The sequence below is a fragment of the Notothenia coriiceps genome, unplaced genomic scaffold, assembly GCF_000735185.1.
Source record: "Notothenia coriiceps isolate Sejong01 unplaced genomic scaffold, NC01 NC01_scaffold00035763, whole genome shotgun sequence".
NCBI lineage: Eukaryota > Metazoa > Chordata > Actinopteri > Perciformes > Nototheniidae > Notothenia > Notothenia coriiceps.
In genome coordinates, this window is record NW_011368464.1 from 30,060 (window position 1) to 50,623 (window position 20,564).

Genomic DNA, 20,564 nt, shown 5'->3' on the forward strand with positions numbered 1-20,564 from the left:
AAAGGCTGGTTCTTGCAGAAAGTGATATGCAAACGGGAGTGAATTCATAGACGAGCTGCGGCTCCGACGCGCGCGCCGTGTCTTGCAGGCTGAGCGCGGGGCTCCGGGAAGAAGTGATACAAACAACAAACATGAAATCCAGGAGTCAGGACCAGAGTTTGTCTGACTCCAGAGAGCTGGACAGATCTTACGACCCGCTCACAGGTATCAGTCTTTGTCCTCTTTAAAAACTATCTTGGAAACTGCTTTCCTGCTGCCCTGGAAAACAAAGATAAAAACAAAAAACAGCCATTGTTGAATTATTGTGTAATATAAACTTTGTATTATTGCTTTAACTGTAGGACAATATCATTGCGTTCTGTGAAAGCTGTGATTGGAATTTCCATTTTTTTATGATATTTAATAGCTTTAACGATTAATAAATTGTAAGAAATATTAAACAGATCCATTTAATGAAAATGATCATATTTAACAGGCCTATCACAAATACGTGATATTAATGTTGGTCATGTCGAAAAGAAAATGCTCTAAATATGCTCTAAAAAGTAGAGTTGTCCTCGACTAAAAGAACAAATCATTCTCGGGCACAGCAATACAAAACTGGAACTCTCTACCAACTCAAATCAAAGACATACATGCACATACCACCTTCACAGCTCACTTAAAAACATGGTTCACTGAGAACTACACCTGCACATACTAGTCTGTGTTGAGTATGGCGTGAGTGTTACATGTTGTGTTACATGTTGTGTTACATGTTGTAATCATGGATGTTGCCCCTCGTTTCTGTTATGTGATTGTGATGTGCTATAGGCTATGTGACATGCACTGTATGTAGTAACGTGTGTTATTTATTGTTCTCTTTTATCCTCACACCGGTATCTACTTCTCTTTCCTCCTTTTTATTTTCTTTTTATATATTTTCTTATAACTAATGCTGTTGATATATTATAATTTTAAGGGTGTCTATTACCATCTGGCCGGGGACAACAGCTGGAAATTAGCCATGTCGGCTAAAGCTGCACCATTTACTGTTTTTGTGACAGTTCATCGATGGGGACTGTCCACGACACTATAAATAAATAAACTAAACTAAACTAAACTAAACACATTATTTGATTATTATTATTATTTAACACTAATCGTTTTCATTGACGGATCTATAAAGCTGAGTTTCTCCTGCAAAATTCCCACTTGAAATATTGTGTTTAACTAATAAGTACTTTTGATAAGATTCTGGGAAATAACTTATTTAACATGAAAAAAGACATAAACTGCAAATAGCTTGCTAGACTGAGACAGAATAAGCAAATGCACTGTCTTGACAGTTAATATTGAAGTGGAAAATGCCGTTACTCAAATAAAAATAAAAGCAAGGGATTTTTTAAAAACTATTTTGCTAATCCATTTCTAAGTCTGAAGTTAAATGTTTTTACTGCTGTGCTTATGAGTCTAAAAGTTGCTTAAAAAGAGATGCCAGGTTAATCTTTGTACTTAATGGTTTGTTGTTGTAATACACCATTTGGACACAAGAGGCAGCATATTCTAAATACGACAAAGAGTATTCATGTTTTCTTCAAGGTGGGTTTCAAGATCTCCGTGCACACTAAACACAAAATACTGTACATATATTATATTGTGTATAAGTCACCTACATTAAATTACGGTAATAACTATCTTTTTGCAAGAAACGTATTATTATCGTTGCCACTTTTAGTCCTACTAGAACATGGAGAAGTTGTGCCCCTTGCTGCCGGAAAGATTATTACAAACAGCAAACACGTGGGAAAATGACTCTGCAAAAGAAAAAGCATCATCCGGGAAAACGTATCCTTTGAACGTCAAAGCTCACATTGAAGAAAACAGGATTGCTTTCAGTCCGTTAAAGACGTAAAGTGGTGCCATACTCCAAACCCTTGTGTCCCAAAAGATTATTGCAACAACAAACTCTCAAATAATCACCATCCAAATCTTCACCTGTGTCTTCTTTAAAAAAAAAAAATCTTTACAAACCTGTTTACTTTACACCCGTTTCTTAGTCATGAAGAAAAATGTAGATAAGACCTAAACAATGTTTTAACTTGTATTCTAATATAGACTTTTGACTGTTAGTGTGTTTGTGGATGTGTGTGTGTTGTGTGTGTGTGTGTGTCTGTGTGTGTGTGTGTGTGTGTGTGTGTGTGTGTGTGTGTGTGTGTGTGTGTGTGTGTGTGTGTGTGTGTGATTATAGTATAATTGGATCAGTGAGGCTTCTCTGTTCGTCAGACTATTCAGTCTTTTATTTTCCTCATGAGTGCTTTGCAAAGACAAGTCTATTTAGGGATTAAGCATCACACCGTTGGTGTCTTTTTTCACTTGGTTTTGTCTGTCTTGTGACACATTCCAAAAAAGTATAATCCTTTAAAAATAAACATATATAACATCTATAGAGTGGCACAGCTCTGTTCCCCTTGCAGGATCCTCCTTAACCACTGTTTAAAATGCACAGATGGCATACAGCTTTATTGGCTGATGTTTGTAGCCAATGAGATATCCATTCAGCAGCAGGTTAACCAAACAGTGGACAGGTGCACAAACAGTGAGGCTTTAGTTCACACAAACACGCCTTTTTATTATGGAGGGAAGCACAGGGGGGCTGTGGTGATCAACAACCTGAGACACAAAACTGTGTAACTGCAGTATTTGCTGTTTGTATCTATTGTATCTGTACAATAAGCATCCAACAGTCATGTCAAATGTATGGATGAAGGAAGCAACAAAAAATACTCATGGTGGAGAAAGGCTGTAAAAAATACATTTGAATGATTTATCAGCTGCATACATTAAACTGTGCAGTGAGTGTGTTTATGTGTAGTGGCTGTGCTGTGAGAAGAAGATGAACCTTTATTTACTCAGACACACAGTACAAGTAGGTGCACATGCATTATTTTGTTATACAGACAAAGTACAAATACAAACAGGCATTTCTGGAGAGGTCCAGAGCGGAGAGGCAGCCAGTCAGTCCGGCAGTTGGGGGTTCAGTGCTTTGCTTAAGGGGAACTCGGCAGTGCCCAGGAAGTGAACTGGCACCTCTCCACCAGTCCACACTCCATATATTTTTGCATTGGTCGGGACGTGAACCGGCGACCCTTGGGTCTAAGTCCCTACAGACTGAGACCCTGCCGCAGTAAAGCTGCTTTTTTCCTCCTGGCTGTGTTTATACATTATAGACACTACATTTATCAAGTCATCACTTTCTACACTTCACATGTTACAGTGACTGCTGCTGATGAAGGGCCATGATGTCATGTTTTCATTTAAAGGGATAGCTCAACATAATGGGAAATTCACTTATAGTCTCTCTTTCCCACTCGTAGATGTCATATTAAATGTGAACTATGTTTGCAGACAGCTCAGTTTAGCATTAAAGACAGGTGGACATTGCTCTGGCTTTCCTTGTTTTTTTATCTGCTAAAAACTGTGTAAAACAAAATGTTAAGTTGTAAGAAGAAATCAAGTATGGGACTATATATTTGCCCCCCCCCTCGTAACTTGGCAAGGTGTTGTTGTATTTTACTCAAAGGCCTTTGTACAGGTTGAAAAAACAGGGTATTTTACGATCTTTCGAGTTGCTGGTGGATTTGACTACCGTTGGAAAGAGTACGACATACCATACTATGTCATTTTTATTTTGTTTCTAAACATTTGACTGTGATTGTTGTTTCCTGACCCGACTCCAGGTGTCATGTCCTTGGAAATGAACTGAGAACGGTTCATGTAGTGGGGTTTAGGGCCATGATAACATGAATTTCAGTAGTCGGGTCATATGTTTTCACTAGTTATTTTATGGTAACAAATCATTCACTATTACTTATTCACTTACTATTACATTTCCTTATTCACTAATTATCTGCTAAAATATGGTTGCTTGTTATTATTAGATAATAGTCAGGGAGGAAATTAAGCTTTTGTTTTAGAGACCCATGGAGGTCAGCAAGCTGTGGTTACACTGTGGATTTGGAGGTGATTGAGAGCAATGTGCTTACATTTGATAAGAAAAAAAAAACCTACCAGCTGTCAGTTTGGGAATCTTTAATCCTAATACTGTGATTAACTAAATCTCCTAAACTCAAATTCAAACAGAGTTTTTCCTTATTTAAAGCCCTTAGTTTAGGAAGTAGTTTGAGGCCTTGGAAAGTCTGCAAATACTCTGACTTATTAATTCTCCCTTCAACATGAACTGAAATGCAATGATTTATGCCAGTCTCCCACAGAAAACCTGCCAAAGTGCTCAATAACCAACTGTTAACTGGATGACTCCCCATCAAAGCCTTTGGACTCATTCCTTGAACTCTCTCAGTGCCTTTCACTTTTTTCCCTCCAAACTTAAAGTTAGTTTGAACCGGTGGATGAAAGTGTCTTGAATGTGTCGATAACAGCAGGGATGGGCGTATCGATCCGCCTCAGAGGGCTTGCATTGGTTGCAATGGATTGTCACCAACAGGGTCTCCATAGTGATGGAGGATCTCAGCTTCTGCTCAAATAACTCAGTTATCCATCAGTTCGACCCTGGAGACGTAACGTTCAATGATCAGTCTGTTAAGTGGGACAGCTGAAATGTTACTTACTGCTACAATCTGCCACACAGAGTTTAATACACAAAATATGTCGCATTTGCTTATACTGTTACATCATGCACACAATCCTTTATATTGGCTGACAGTGCATAGTTACATTTTGTCCAGCTGAGGCTTATGATCTTATGTAACTCTTTAAATAATGACTGGTTCGCTCTGTTTTTTCCAGATTGCTTAACATCAAACAGCTTCCCTAAGAGAGCTTTTTGATAACTTGGAAAATATGTATATTTATATTTGCTCTGCACCCTGTCGCGTCTAAATATATCAGCTATAGACATAAAACAGCAGGGAGGTTTGATGTTGTTTCTGTCGTCCTGCAGAATGGCTGTTTGTGTCATTTTCCAATCAAATTAATCTGTTGTCAAAGTTGCTTTTTGAGTCGGCTTTTTATGAATATACATCTATTTATTATACATTGAAGTTTACATTTGGTACTAATACAGTTGAAAGCCACCACAGTCAGTTCCTAACACTGCTGTTGGTGTGTTATTGAAAGGGTTGTATGTAGAGTTTGCTTTGTTAAATAAAACTTTTGTGTGCTTTGGCCTTATTCATCTGTGTTTTGTATATGGGAATTTATTTGAGTTAAATATATTTCCTAAATGTATTGTGGGTGTGTTTATTTGCCTTTCACCTGGTTAGGCCGTGGTGGTTCAGTGTCTCAGTGTGAAGTCTGGGTGCCACGTGGATCCTGTGAAGCTGCTCTTTGTTCCATCAGAAACCCCTGTTTGACTGAAGCTGCTCATCCGTTAGAGCACTTCAATGCCTCCAGATTCAATCCGGTTTCAATGTTTCCCAACCATTGAAAACGTACAAAGAACTTAAACTTAAAAAAGTAGCCTTGTGATTAAAAACAAAAAAAAAACCTCTAAGACCTTATAATGAGAAACTTTGTGGAAATGGCATTCCATACATAGTTGTTTCCTGTCTGTATATCTTCTTCCTTCCTGTGACTTTGAGGCCTTATAAATTGGAAAACTTCTATCTGACTGTAGCTCAACACTGCCCTCTGGTGGCAGGAAGGATGCATACAGGTCCAGACGTGGCAACATGTTTGTTTAAAGGTCTCCTATTATGAAAAATCCTCTTTTTCATGACTTTTATACATAAACATGTGTCCCCTCTGTGTAAAGAGACTCAAAGTTTGAGGAAAAAATATTCCCTCTCTTTTTGTCCTGATACATTTATATAAAAACACCTGTCTTGACAATGAGCTGATCAGATTTTGGCCACTTTGGGATGTCACAAGGTTTTTTTGGGCTTGTGCAACCATCAGCCAATAAGCTACCAAGGTAACACCCGCCCACTTTATCACCTGAATCTCTTCCTTGAGCACCATATTTAAAAAAACAAAACTCAATCATCTCTTAGTGGGGCGTGGGGAGTTTGGCAGTTCATTTGCATTTAAGTTACAGCAGAATCAACACTTTTGAAACAGGGCTGAAACAGAGGGCCTGTTTGGTATTTCAGCCAAACACTCCAGAGACATGTTTTGTATATATCAGAGACCTAGTATATATTGTTAAAAAAGTGTATAATATGGGACCTTTAAACTTTTGTTGCATTGCAGGGTCTCCCTTGAAAAAGAGATCGATGATCTCAATGGGATTCACCTGGTTAAAAAAAGGTTTGAAATGAGTAGTGTCACCTCACAAAAAACAAAGAATAAATCAATTAAATACGGTGTCTGTATTCAAAGACACCTTCTGGTTAAAAAAAAAGGATTACAAATACTTCCTATAGCCTGTCTGAAGCATTTAGGTCACACTCTGACTGACCTCTCTATATCCAGTCATTCCCTCAGCCCTCACATGATGGACGCTCTCCCACAGCTTTGATCCGACGGGTCACACTGGTTCAAAGCCAGGTCAGCAAACTAATTTTTGAGCATTAAGTTGCGTTGAAAAGTAATGAAAAGTATTTGCTTGTAGCTTGGCCAGCGTTGTATCCATCTAACATGGTGTTCCTAATGTGGGCCACTCTATCTGCCGCTAATCTGTGCTGTGATTGGTTGTTTCCAGGTAATCCACCATCCAAACCCAACGAAAAGACCATAAAGCAGCGCTTCCTCAAACTTCTGCCCTGCTGTCGCTCTGGCTCCAGCTCTTCCATTACTCAAAGCAAGTGACACAGTCCATTATCACTTTATTCAATTCAACATTTTTGCCTGACACTTTTGACACTCTTTGACTTCATTGCTTTTCTATATTTTCAGCACTTTCTCTATTTTCTCTCGACAAGGCATTTCATGTTAGGGAGTAACTATTTCATTTATCTCTCATGCAGGTAACATAAGTGATGATGACGAACTGTCGACGGTGCGTTACCGACCGGAGAGGATCGACCGCCTCGTACAGCAGACCAAATTCACCAAGAAAGAGTTGCAGGTCCTCTACCGGGGATTCAAAAACGTCAGTCAATGTTTGATTTGTGCACTTTTTAATAATTTTTACTGACCATATGGAGTGATATTGAATTAGATGTATGCATGAGAAAGCCGGTGTGCTTTCCGTTTACAGATCTGTTTCTTTCATTTGGCAGGAGTGTCCGAGTGGGGTGGTGAATGAAGAGACTTTTAAAAGCATCTACTCCCAGTTCTTCCCTCATGGAGGTCAGTCAGATCCTATGGAGGCCCATTTCAGCCATCGAAAAAAAAAATGAGACTTCTAAACAAAGTAAAGAATGCTTTGTATTTAACTTTGACTTATTACAGTAAAAATAAAGGGCAATTCTCTCAAAATAGTGAGTTATAGTATATGATTTTCATCATAATGACTATTAGTGTCAGCTTTTTCCTTCATCATATTGGCAGAAAATACCTTCCATAGTTATCAACCTCATCTATGTCATATATTTAAGCTTTATTCTCAATCTATTTACCAAGATACCAGCATTTTTGTGGTATTAAATGTAAAATATTGTGCATCTTCTAGCTTCATTGTTAAAGACTTTTAAAAACGACACCAGATGATATCGCAGTTTGAGTCCATACTTCAATCTTTGGATCACTCTTCTCACTTTATTTTCTCTTTCTATCTAGATTCAAGTATGTATGCACACTTCCTGTTTGAAGCTTTTGACACCCACAACAATGGATCGGTCAGCTTTGAGGTGACGTCTCCCCCCTTCACACTATGCTGTCCAGCCAATAGTCCCCCTTCATTTTCTCCACTTCTGAGTTTCCCTCCTTTATGCAACTCTGTCGTTTTAAAAGACTAAGATAAGACAACATCTATTGTTAAGCACTTAGTAACTTTGGTTTGTTACTGTAATCTTTGTCTACTTCAGTCTATACTACCATATGTCTACTGAATCGAATATTCACTGGCTTTACCCCACAGTAAATACAAACTTGCAGAGACCAAGAGAAGTGTAATATTTAGAAGTATTTGTTTTTTTCTGATGATGGCTGTAACATATTTCTTTACCAAGACCAATATATACATATCAATATCCCTCTTCCTTATTTCCCTTTCCTGATCCTCCTGCTTCTATATTTATATTTTGAATCACTCCTACTGATGTCCTAATCACTTTCTGATCCCAATCATAGCTCTGGTTTCTTTCTCTTGTTGTAGGACTTTATTGTCAGTCTGTCCATCATCTTGAGAGGATCCATCACCGATAAACTCAACTGGGCCTTTAATCTGTACGATCTCAACAAAGATGGCTGCATCACCAGAGAGGTACGTGAACCTCTATCTCTCTCTCTTTGTCTCGTGTTATATGGGCAGCTCTGGGTGGCGCTTCATTTGTTCACATCTCTTCTCCTCCCTTCTGTTGTCCAGGAGATGACAGACATCATGGGCTCCATCTATGACATGATGGGGAAGTATACTTACCCCTGCATGAAGGACAATGCTTCCAAGGAGCATGTTGACAACTTCTTCCAGGTAAACACATATTATGTTGACGCCACACCAAATGATTCAGGTGTATTTGATTCGATTTGCTTTTTCAATTTTGGACTTGCAATTAATTGGTTTTAACTAAAATTGTGCTTTTAAAGTGTTTTACATCTCACTAGAATTATTCTGCTAAAACATTTCAAATTAATCCATAATAATCTGCTGCTACATGTTGTGGACTACAGTTTTTTAGGAATTTAGTTTGGCATTTTTGGTCTGCACCATCTTGTTTTTTTAAAGCGGTTTAAAGATGGTGGAGCCAGGAAGGAGCAGGGCACGCTAAAGTTACCAGATAAAGCTAACGCTAGCAAATGTAGCGAATGGGGCAAAAATGAGCAGCCGACTCCTTGGAAAGTATTTTATGCAACAAAATGCAGAGCCACGCTGTGAGAGGGACTTCTCCATAAAAGATAGCCATGACCTAAAGCATAACCTGCTTTATTGTCTATTTTACTATAAATAAGACAATAAATCCGGTTGTGTATTTTCAAATTCCAGCGCACTCGAGCTGGTTTCTCCAAAATTACATACCCCACCTTTAAGACCATAACCTTAATATGAAATAGTCTACTGAGTTAATAAATTAACTAGAAGATAGGATCATTTTCTCATAGACTTCTATAGAAACAGACTTATTTTCGAACCAGTGAAGTAGCCTCCTGCCGGCCATTAGAAAGAATGCAAATTAAGGCTTTAAGTTGTTTTGGATTCACTTTTTAAGGTTTCCGCTGGGTGGCAACACTAAAAGCTTTCATGTTTTCCTTTTGGTTACCCTTTGAAAAATCTCTCCCTGTTTGTTATTTTTCAGAAAATGGACAAGAACAAAGACGGAGTGGTCACCATTGAGGAGTTCTTGGACACATGCCAAAAGGTCTGCTGCGTCCAACCATTTCAAATCCCTCTGCAGCTTTCTCAGGAGTTTAACTGTGTCCCCTTGTTTCTTCATCCAGGATGAAAGCATCATGCAGTCCATGCACATGTTCGACAATGTGATCTAAATCTTTAGGAACTAGATTTCTCTCTTCTGCGTGGACCTCATCTAGTTCTTCAGCCCCCAGAGGGAGTGAACGGTGCTCCTGGATCCTAAACAGAGCAGTGCAATGTCCTGAGGATATCTACACCAAAACCCATCTTCTCCTGAAATGTCTTTATCAAAAGTGTACAGGAAGGCCTCACACATGTGGTGTTTAAGATCTTGAGAAAATGTTCTGAGCAGAATGATTTGAACACGCATATTTAATGCTGTAGAAAAGCAGCTACATAAACATTGATGAACAGAAGGGTCAAACAAGCAGATATATGCAGGCTTCTCTCGAGGCCTCTTTACTCATTCACTTGTACTTTCTCTCTTGCATGAATGAATGTGCAGACTCAAGGAGCAAATTGAAAAATGCTCAAAATGTTGTAGAAAATGTAAAGTATCACTTTTTCTACTCAGTTTTAAGGACAGCTCTGATGAAGGGATGAGGTTTGAAAACAAGCAATAATCTAAGAATAACATGTTATTAAATCTGTCCTCAATGTTCCTATGAGATACGACTGTTCTCACCAATCACATGTATTGTAAAACCGTATACTGTGTGTGCATGATGTTCCGACTGGCTGTTGAAATGTTGATTTATTTAGGTAAGAAAGAACGATGATTAAGTTCAATAAAACGACAGTTGCTTTGCAAAAGTGTTTTCAAAAGTTGTTTTTTTAAATGCCCAGCTGAAATATTACATCCATTAATGTCACGGTGCTCCTTCATATTGTTAAAGGTTTTCCAGCCACATGTTTAGGTCATGTTATAGCTTTTTCTTTTGCAAAGGTAATGAAACAAAAGAGAGTATGATAAAAGGCACAATCAATACTCTCAATTCCTTTGAATCTCCTTATTTCAAAAAGAACAGATCTAGGCTGTCTTTCGTCCCACAAGCCATCAAACTCCTGAATAAATGATGGCTTGGACGCACTGTTTACCCAGCTGGTCTGGCCCTGTCCCCCCCATTTCGCAAATGAGGGCCTATAGGCCCCTTGTCATGTCTGCCAATATCTGGTTTTCTTATGTCTGTTTGTTTTAATATGTGTCTATGTTGTTGTCAGTGACGTATTGTCTTATCTTTTTTAAATAACTTTGTGATGTGCTGTAACCCATTTTCCCCTCGGGGACAAATAAACAAATACTATTGTTTAAATCCTGATTTTCACTAATTAAAAAAATAAAAATAGAATTTGACTTTTAGACTAACAGAATCCCTAAAAAACAACAACACTGACCCGAGTAAGCAAAAGCATTATTTTTAAGGTTTAAAGACTGAATATGTTCTGTTTTCTGATTCATTTGATATTAAAATTCAGTTTTAGCTGCTTCAAAGACTTAATGTGGACCTGATCGATCACATCAATGAGATGTTATAAGCCAGAATACGTTTCAAAAAACATGTTCTCTGTGCTGGACTTTTCCAAAAATAAAACGCCAATTATTCTTGTAGATAAAGGGAAAAAGAAAGAGAGAAATTGCTAAATATTACTTCATGTGCAAAAACGACTTCAAATGTGCATTTACATTTCATGCAACTATAAATATTTTCATAAATTGGAAAACTGGTAAATCATTGAAAACATGGACACCATGTTGTTTAATATATCCTTTATTTTTATTAAACAAAATTTCAGTAAAAACTCTTAAGTAGAAAGACAAAATGTTCCCTGTCAGTAGTTCGCTCCGGCTGTAGGGCCGTCCCCGTCTACATCACAACACGTCGACTAAAATGTATTTAAACGTCTGTAAAACCACATCGTTGTTGTTCTCCATCTAATGATTACGGCCGCATAGAAATCGCTTCTAATTCAGCTCAGAGACATCTTTGTTATATTCTGCTAATGCCGGATAATGTGAACCTTTCCCAGTGAATAACTTATAAAAGATGAGAAACAATTCCTAAAAAAAAACAACTAGCGGGGGGGGGGCCCTACACACTGCTCCCTCATAGACCTCTCATTTGTTCATTCCTACTGAATTAGTGCCGCTAGAAAAGAGCGAGCGTGTGTAAAATAACTCTTTTTGGGTCAGGCGGGAGAAAGTTGACAGCATATAATGTCAAAACTACAGCGTAGACAGCAGTGTCTGTTACAAAGGCGTTAAGAAAAGAAACGGTGAGCATGTGCACCGTGCACGTTGAGCCACCTCCGGCAGTGTTTTCAACTATTACTCTTTTCCTTTTTTTACGTACAAAAAAAGAAAAAAGAAGGAAGCTACACAATTATCATCACAAAATAAAATCTCTTTGGCATAGAATACCCACCCAAAAGCGTAAACACACACGTACTCGCAGACACACTCACATGCACACAGTCTTTTAAAAGGTTCTCTAACAGAAACCTAAAAGCATCGTCAGAGTTATAATCAGCAGAATTATACTATAAAACAAAGTTTAGCCCTGTTAAGATTATGAGTCCCGTACTCGGTGATAATTGCATATATTACATCAGGCTGAGCGCAGAGGGAATAATCTCTACGGACGACTAGATCTTCTTCTTTGTCCAAGTACGTCACCGTGTCCTACGCAAGACCTTTCCGTCTCTTTTGGAACTATAAGAAGAGCAAAGAAAAATGATTACTCGAGACAGATTTCAGTTTTTTGTCTCTGGGGAAAATAGGTCTCACAATTCCCCACACCAATCAGGAAAACAGTTCATTATGTTTACATTGTAAAATAAATAAACATTCCAGATCTGTATTACTTTTACAGCAATCCTATATATCATAAGTCAAAGAAAATGTTAGCGGAATTGAACTTCAGACTAATAAATACATTGGATAAGATTAGACCACAATAAGTAAAAACTTGCTAAAAAACCAATACATGTTCCTTTGAAAGAGAGAAATTAACACAAACAATGACAAAAATATAGAACCTTTTCCACAGATTACATTGAAATTATTTGAAAGAAATTACAAAGATTATCCTGGCATAACCTTTCATCAAATGGATCACCACGAAAAAAAGTTCCCACTAGCCTCTCAGGGCTTCCGTAGCTCAAACGACTTATCTTAATACAGAATACCAGGAGATGTTTTGTTTATTAAATTGCTTATTATCTGGTCGTTATTATTATTAATGATCAATCGAGAAAAGCGGATTAATTAAAACCAATCTCTCAGGGGGATTTTAAGAAAACAGATCCTGATTGGCTGAGGCAACGTTAGCATCAACTGACCTTTAATAAGGGTCCGTTCTTTCGTAGGGGATATTGAACTCGTCCGGCATCATCACTCCCTCCATTCTGTCCATGTGCATGTCCCCTGGGTACGCTTCGTAGGATGCAAAATTAGGATCCATTTCTGCAACATAACAAAACATGTTTTTAATTTCTTTGAGATATAAATAATGATCTTTTGATGCTTAAATTCTTCTTTCGAGATGCTTAGTCATTATTTATAAGTTATCAAGTCATTCATTTGAGCTACTTAGACATTATTTTAAGATAGTCATTTTGAGATTTAAGGTTATTATTTAAGATACCTAGTCAACATTTTGACAATGTTTTTCCTTATTTAGAGATTCTAAGTAGGCATTTTCGGATACCAAGTCATTATTGAAAGACTTGCCCAATATAATGACTAATACAATCTTTTTTTCCAAATGATGTCAATGGGCTTTCCTAATTTTGCTTCAGCAGGGCGGCGTCCCGTTAGCATATGACAGCGCGTCACACTGCGGTCGCTCCCTGTGGTGGAGTGACCCAGTGCTGGGGAATGTGCGTGCAGATTTCAGGCATAGTTACTCACCTTCTGAATAGGGTCCATCCATGGGGAGGCTGTTGTGGGCCTGCGGCGGTAACGAGAGGGCAAAGGTCAAATAACTCAACACTTCAATATAGACAGTTTATTTATAGTCCTTAAGGGATTATTAGGATAATTTAATAAAAAACAGTTTTCAAAAGCAATTGTTTGCAGAATCTTCTTAAATACTGATGTCAGCATTTTATAAAAGCTGCCAAGGTTTAAACCCAAAGAGTTGGGAGGATTTCTAAATACATTAAATAAAAATAAAAATAATTGTCTTTATGTCAAGTTGTCAGTGGAGGGCGCCAGACACTCACCAACTCCCATGCTTGGGGGTCGAGTTTGAACAGGGAGTGTGTGAGCTCCACCGACACTCGCTTCTTGTAGTCTGAGTTCTTGTCCTCTGAGATGCGGAAGAGCACAGCTGCTGCGTAAGTAGCTGAAAAAAAAAGAAAAAAGAAAATATTCAGTCATGTACAAGAACGACCACTCCTTATAATAATACTTGCAACAACAGTAATGTGCTTAAGTGTGGGGTGTATCAAAAAGGGAGACAAGTCCAGAAGTGTTTGTCTGAAAAACACCAGAGGAGTTCTCATGCTAATAACTGAGTCACAACATGAGAACTACCTGACGCATTATTGATCAAATCTTCCAATGATCACCTGGAAAATCTTATTAAGACTTTAAATCTTGTTTGCTTGATCATTTTTAAAGTCTCACATTTTCTCGTACAAGCAAATCATAAAAAATTCCAATAAAAAAAAAAACCTTGAGCAAGTACCCAAAGTGTTGTTTAAAATCTTCCACTTTGCAGTATTTTATGATGGGATTGTATCATTTTGTCAACTATCAGTCATTCTGAAATGCAGTGGAGTTATAGTACAACGTCTCACCAAATGGTGGCCACACAGTGGGGTAAACTTGAGAAAATTGCCTGTGTTCCTTTCCACCTATGCCTGAACGCTACATTACGCCGAGCTAATCGCAGTGCATTATCCTACCGATGCCCTCGTTGTTGGAGTGCAGCAGGTCCATCAGCGGAGCCGACGCCCCCTCGCTGTCGATCAGCTCTGCCGACTGTTTGTCCAGGGCCAGCTCGCACAGCACCCCCGCTGCCACGCGCTTCACGTTGTCCACTGGAGAGTAGAGGAGCTGGAGAGAGGGAGGAAAGGATATAAGTTACAAAATAAAACACCAGGTTTGCAGTGGAAAAGGTTTTTTGCTTAGGAAGGTTCTTAAATGGGTAAGATGACCCAGTAGTACCGAGGTGGCAGCCATGATAACAGAATCTGAATGCTAAGGAACGGAGCTTCAATGTTTCTCTTGCTATCTCCTTTAGTATAGGACTTAAAGGGACGATACTTTAAAGAAGGAAAGGAGATAATACCGTCTAATAATTCTTTGCAACAACGACAAACAAAGATCATTCCAGTGCTTAATAAGCATTTTTTAAAGGGGCCCCATCATGCTCTTTTGGGTTTGAGTTATATAAGTCTTTGTGCATGTAAATGGTCTGCAAAATCTACATTCCCAATGTTCACTCCATAAGGAGTTTCTCTTTTTTTGGCTATTCAACCCAGGAAGTTAATTTACAAGACTAGGAAGTGTGAGAGATTGAGTTTCTTGTGTTACCTGAACAAACAGAGGAATGGTCTGCAGGTTGGCGATCTCCGCTCTGTTGATGGGGTCTCTGGCCAGGATGTGCAGAGCTCCTGTGGATCCCTCCACAATCTCCTCCATCCTCACACCATCCTGGGGGGCGGGATGAGAAGAGGACATGTTACTCTGGTTTAGAGAAGTTCCTAAATAATTCACAACTACTCGTTTCCACAACCAACACGTAGTTATTCAGTAACCCTCTCGTACCTGGTATGTCTGCTGGGTGGAGGAGCCGTGTTTCTGGGCGTCCTGGTGGGCTTTGAGCAGCAGGTTGACCAGGCGGGGGATGGCTCCAGCGTCCCTCAGAGGGGCCTGGTTCTCTGGGCACAGGGCCAGGTTTCGGATCAGGCCGACCACAGCCTGCAGGGAAGACACGGTCATTATACTGAGCACAGATATTGATCTTCTCTTTATAAATCAGCACAACTCTGACAAACAACTTCAAGCTATTATATAAGAAATATGAACTAAAAACAAAGTTTCCACCCCAGGGTTATGTACCTGGGCTGGATTCAGGAGAGTATAATTGGAAAGGAGGACCTCTACCTCTTTAAAATCTTGATACTAGTGGGTAAAAAGGCCATCACACGGAACTGGTTAAAAAGTGACCCTCCTGGACTGGGTCAATGACTGGACATTGTTGAAGACATTTACTATGGAAAGACTGACCTACTGCCTAAGGACTAAAGCAGCGATCTGTGAACAATGCTGGGAAAAATGGACAGTGAACAAGGACAAATAAAGACTGTAAACATGGAGTAGTGTGGTCCCCTGTTTTTTTTTTCTACCTATGTAGTTGTGTGTGTTATATATTTGTCAAATGAAAAATAAAGAGTTTAAAAAAAAAATACGACATTTCCTCCCCTGAAGCCTGGTCTTGTAAAACATACTGTTCCTGCTGTTATGTCATTTCATGCTCCTTCAGGCTGATTGAGACTCTGGCATCCCCTCTTTCCATCTGTCCACCATTCCCCCCAGACTCTCTTCCTCTCCCACCAACTCCTCTGTGTTTGTTTCACAGTCCTTAACTAATATTCCCTCTAACCACCTGCCTACCTCTGCTTTCCTCTCTGGAGCACTTTCTCTCTCTCTATTCCCCTATACCTATGGGCTCAGACAAGGGTTGGTAAGATTGAGCCTTTTAAAATGATACACAATATAAAAACAAAAAACTTGATGCATCATTTACAACCTTAAAATCTTAGAGCTTCAACAACTAGTTTATCAGCAGTAAAATAATAAACTATTTAAAAAATGGATTCATTGTTAAATCATACAAAAGGGCAATAATTGCTGCTTTCAAGCCTCCATTCTACAACAATTAGCTGCTTTCCTTGGCAAAAGAAACTGGGATGGACATTATGGACTTTTTTCTACCAGACAATTCATCCATAATTAAGACGAAGAGACTGCAGCTTGAATGTTAATGAACATATTTTTTAGTTGTCACCCTAAACCAAGACTCCCAACTCTTCCTCCCTGTTCTCTCAGTACCTTGATGACGGGCCAGTAGTAGGGCTGGTTGAGCAGCTTGACGATGGCGGGGATGCCGTAGTGCTGCCTCACGGCGTGCTGCGCCATCTCCGCCTGCTGGTGGCGTGATGTCAGGTGGCGCAGGGCGCATACGGCAGGCTCGACCACATCCTCCTTCTCTCCGGCGCGCAGAATGGCGTGGATCAGCGCCTCGACGCCGTTGCCCTGGGTGACCTGAGTCTTGTTGTGGGCGTTGTTGCATGTGAGGTTGGACAGGATGCCTGTGGAGCAGGTGAGCATGTTGAGGTCGTCTGAGCTGAGCAGACCCACCAGCACCTGGAGGAGGCCTTCCATACCCTCCTGCAAAGGGAGGAGAACGATTTCAGTGTTAATATGAGACTCCTGGAGCATGGATTCATGTCATTTAGTAATTGGTCATTTCTTTTCTAGCTGTTTTTTGTTTTATACTAAATGAATCATTATTTAGTGTAATTATTTTAGTCAAGTAATTGTTTATGCTTTATTCTGAATGCAGTTTTGGGTACCTGGTGATTTGGTCACCTGGTGATAAGTGTATATATTGGAGACAGGTGGGATTAGGACACCAGCATGAGCATATGGTTTTCTTTAACCAGCAAAACATAGGAAAAGCCACAGGGAAAACCATTGCACTGTAACTTGTATTCATGTATATGTGTTATTCATGTTTTATTATCTTTGCTCTTAAATGACTTTTTTTGAAATGCCATTTTATAATATGTTTCTGCTGCACTATTTCTTAATGCTCTTAATGTCTTTCATTTTGTAAAGCACTTTGAATTGCATTGTGTTGAAAGGTGCTGTATAGGGCTGAACGATATACCGTGTCATGGCGATAACCGCGATATTCACATCGCAGGGACTTGCAATTTTTTTTTTTTTGGGATTTTCTTTTTTAGGGCGTTCGATATTAAGTAGGTAAATTAACTAAAACACGTCATGTTACAATTATTTTGCTGCTTGCTACAAAAGGAAAACTTGCGCGGCTCTCATGTCAGGGGTACTTGAGTGGAGTGACATGCAGGCTCTGAGTCTGCATGCACAGCAAACAACTATTTCAGATGCCTTTGCCGGTGTTACACCATATGAGAAAGGTTCAAAACGGCATAAAGGAGCTGGTGTATAGCTGTTCTTAATTTTATTTTTATAATGTTTAAAAGATGTCTACTACTTTGCTGCTATTTGCACAAAAAAGGTTTTAATTGTGGAATAAAAAGTTAAATTACCTATTTGGTCACTTATGTCAATTCCCTAATGTGATGATGAAGCTTCCTATAGTTTAATGTAATACGTTTAATCTCTTGGATCCCTTCTAGACACCACTCTTCTTCATTCACAGATGAACCCCCTTATTAGAGGGTAAGCAACATGCATTATCATGACATGTTAGATCATGACTTAAGGTATGATGAGTGCCGTCGTACGGATCATGTAAGGCACATTAACGTCTCGGCTTGGCAGCACTTCTTCGACAGACTCGCATAGTACGTGAAAGTTTTACCACTAGAGCTTCCCCTCCTGAGACCGACTCTCACACGTTGGTACACAACACGGACAGTTAGGTTCTTGCGGGCGGACGACCTCGCGGACCCCTCTTGGTGCAGGCCCCCTACTCAGTGGTAGTACAACCGATTTCTTTGTTGAATATGACTATACCAAACTCAATATTACGACGTTACCAAATAGAGCAATCTAATATAATTGTCAAACAAAAGAACACGAAAAACTTATCTGACTATCTCCAGTACCGGTTTCATTGTGGTCTGTCCTCGTTGAGACGCCCATTCCACCGGACTAGACAATTCTGGTAAGTTTAGATTGAGAGAACAAAATAAACAATTTACATAATTAGATTTTGCTCGTTACAGCATGTATTTGGTTGTTGTCCCTATCCATTCATAAAAAAGTCCCTTTTAGTACCACTTCTCGTTTACTACAAACAGACACAAAATCTTTACACCAGAGGTAGGTCTCGATATTCACAACATCAATAAGTAAGTCACTCCCGGATGTTCTCGTGCTTCTACCTGATCCGGAATAAGAAGACATGGCGTGGATATCTACTGACCCCGCATGTGTCACCTTAGTCATGAAATTAAGTCCGTCCTCCTACCAATAACTCATGAATCTACTTCTTAAAAAAGTCGGAGTGATCTGAGTGTGTGTATATGTCATTATTCACAACTGAATAAAAAGATACTTGTCGTAGGACTCTATTTTGTGAGTCAAAACCACAGGAAAAGAAATCAGCCTGTCATTTTCAGGTGTTCAACAGGAACGCAAACAGATGGTACCACTAGCATTCGGGTTACTCGCATTCGATTGAACCTCGCAAAGTCCATTTTGTTGTATTTATCGACTACCAGAGGTATTTTTTTTCCATATTTAATTCAAGAACCAAAAAATGGAACTTTGGCGAGTTCAATAGATGGCGAGTAACCCGAATGCTATGGTACCTCCTTGTTTGCGTCTGTTGACCACGAAAAGCAGAGACACCATGGATATACTTTTAACCTGTGATTTTGACATCACAAGAATAAGATACTAAGAAGTATCTTTAATCAGTTTTAGTAATTAAGGAATTAATGAAATATACACCACACATACAGATCACTACCGACCTTTAGAGTCATCACGTGAGTATGAGGAGGAACGACTTAATTCATTGACAAGCGTACAACAGGCGTCAGCTAGAACCACGCTGTCTTCCTAATACGGACCAGGTAGAAACCGAGAAACTACCGGCAGTGACACATGAGTGGGAAATCGTAGAACTACCGAAGACTGGTGTAAAGATTTTTGTGTCGTTTGGAGTACAACCGAGGAAGTTGGGTACTTAAAACGGGACTTCCTTTTTGCGCGCGCCGACAACACAAATTCTACATTCGTGTAACGGAGCAACAATCTAATAAAATATGTTATTTTTCTCTCAAATTCTAAACTTACCAGAATTGTCTTGTCGGAATGGGGCGTCTCAAACGAGACCAGACCCATAGGAAAACCGTACTGGAGTAGTCAGATAAGTCTTCGTCTTTTTTTTGACAATTATATTAGTTTGGCTCTATTTGTTAACGTCGTAATATTGAGTTTGGTATAGTACCACACTTCACAAAGAATCCGATTGTACTGTCCTGCGTGGCCTGCAACCACAGACGGGTCCGCGCGGGTCTCCGGCCAGCAAGAACCTAACTGTCACGTGTTGGTGTACCACCGTGGAGAGTCCGTGTCTCAGGAGGGGAAGGTCTAGGTGGGTACACCCTTTCACGTACTCATGCGAGTCTGTCGACAGAAGTGCAGCTGCTTCATCCCTACCGACTTGCTGTTAGTGGACCATTCTTTTATATAGTTGACTCCTATCAATGTGAACGCAGGACGATGCCGATAGTTTACAAAAGAACGAAACGTAGACCACTCTGTTGTTCTAGCAATTGTATAAGAAAATTAATTAGACGTGAGTGATCCGCGGGACGGCTATAACTTATTTGACTGTACCGCTATAAAAAGGGCTGTATATGTGCATGAAGGCCGCAAAAAAAATTGGATATAGAGCGATGCTGGCCTGCTCTCCTAAAATCAGCCTGTAGACTAGAAATTCTGACCAACTTGACGTAGTATGAATTTCCACTGATAGTACGTTTACGGAAAACATGCGACAAAATATGTACTGCCACAGGGCCACAAGCGTCCCTGAGTGTTACAGTCTTTGTTGGAGAAATACAAGGAAGGTATGTTTTTTAGAATTTTTTATCCCCGACGTGCCTAGACTATAGGTGCTGACTAGGTGTAAACTCTGTGAGAGATAGCTCGTGTGGCACGCGAGGCGATAACCGGTAGAGGTGTTTAGTCCTCCTCTGTCGGTGCCTGTACGCAAGCTTTCGCGACCTCCTCGACATTCACTGTATAAAGTCCGGTGGTCTACCACCGCACAGAGCTGACTAGGCTCGTACTTCCCTCACAATTTAACTTGCTGCTCCTTCCGATTTTATGTAAACAACCATAAAACTTTTTTGCTTTTCATATTTATACGAATATATCACTCAACCAGATAAAGTGATAGTAATAGATAAGATCTCAGACTACTTAATACTAGTC

General features: G+C 39.5%; 2 protein-coding genes across 2 annotated transcripts; one reads left to right on the top strand and one right to left on the bottom strand.

Moving 5' to 3' along the window:
• Positions 1 to 104: 104 nt before the first annotated feature.
• On the top strand, positions 105 to 9,578 carry LOC104963199 (Kv channel-interacting protein 2-like). The gene is made up of 9 exons (XM_010791766.1): positions 105 to 204; positions 6,641 to 6,739; positions 6,906 to 7,030; positions 7,161 to 7,230; positions 7,660 to 7,730; positions 8,198 to 8,305; positions 8,408 to 8,512; positions 9,336 to 9,398; positions 9,478 to 9,578. The coding sequence occupies exons 1-9, from the start codon at positions 132 to 134 to the stop codon at positions 9,523 to 9,525; spliced, it is 762 nt and encodes a 253-aa protein (XP_010790068.1). The 5' UTR covers positions 105 to 131; the 3' UTR covers positions 9,526 to 9,578.
• A 3,148-nt stretch (positions 9,579 to 12,726) lies between these two features.
• Positions 12,727 to 16,822, bottom strand: LOC104963200 (junction plakoglobin-like). Its single transcript, XM_010791767.1, has 7 exons — positions 16,455 to 16,822; positions 15,168 to 15,320; positions 14,934 to 15,053; positions 14,303 to 14,453; positions 13,616 to 13,737; positions 13,302 to 13,341; positions 12,727 to 12,854 (listed from the first exon to the last, which is right to left on the bottom strand). The coding sequence occupies exons 1-7, from the start codon at positions 16,785 to 16,787 to the stop codon at positions 12,733 to 12,735; spliced, it is 1,041 nt and encodes a 346-aa protein (XP_010790069.1). The 5' UTR covers positions 16,788 to 16,822; the 3' UTR covers positions 12,727 to 12,732.
• Positions 16,823 to 20,564: the final 3,742 nt, after the last annotated feature.

Bases quoted from the DNA above. Each gene is read 5' to 3' on its own strand.
- LOC104963199 (XM_010791766.1), top strand. From the start codon at position 132: ATGAAATCCAGGAGTCAGGACCAGAGTTTGTCTGACTCCAGAGAGCTG. The intron at 205-6,640 runs GTATCAGTCTTT...GGTTGTTTCCAG, and splicing joins ATCTTACGACCCGCTCACAG to GTAATCCACCATCCAAACCC. The intron at 7,031-7,160 runs GTCAGTCAATGT...TTCATTTGGCAG, and splicing joins TCTACCGGGGATTCAAAAAC to GAGTGTCCGAGTGGGGTGGT.
- LOC104963200 (XM_010791767.1), bottom strand. From the start codon at position 16,787: ATGGAAGGCCTCCTCCAGGTGCTGGTGGGTCTGCTCAGCTCAGACGAC. The intron at 14,454-14,933 runs GTAACACAAGAA...CCCTCTCTCCAG, and splicing joins CCATTCCTCTGTTTGTTCAG to CTCCTCTACTCTCCAGTGGA. The intron at 13,738-14,302 runs GTAGGATAATGC...TTTTTTTTTCAG, and splicing joins CTCCAACAACGAGGGCATCG to CTACTTACGCAGCAGCTGTG.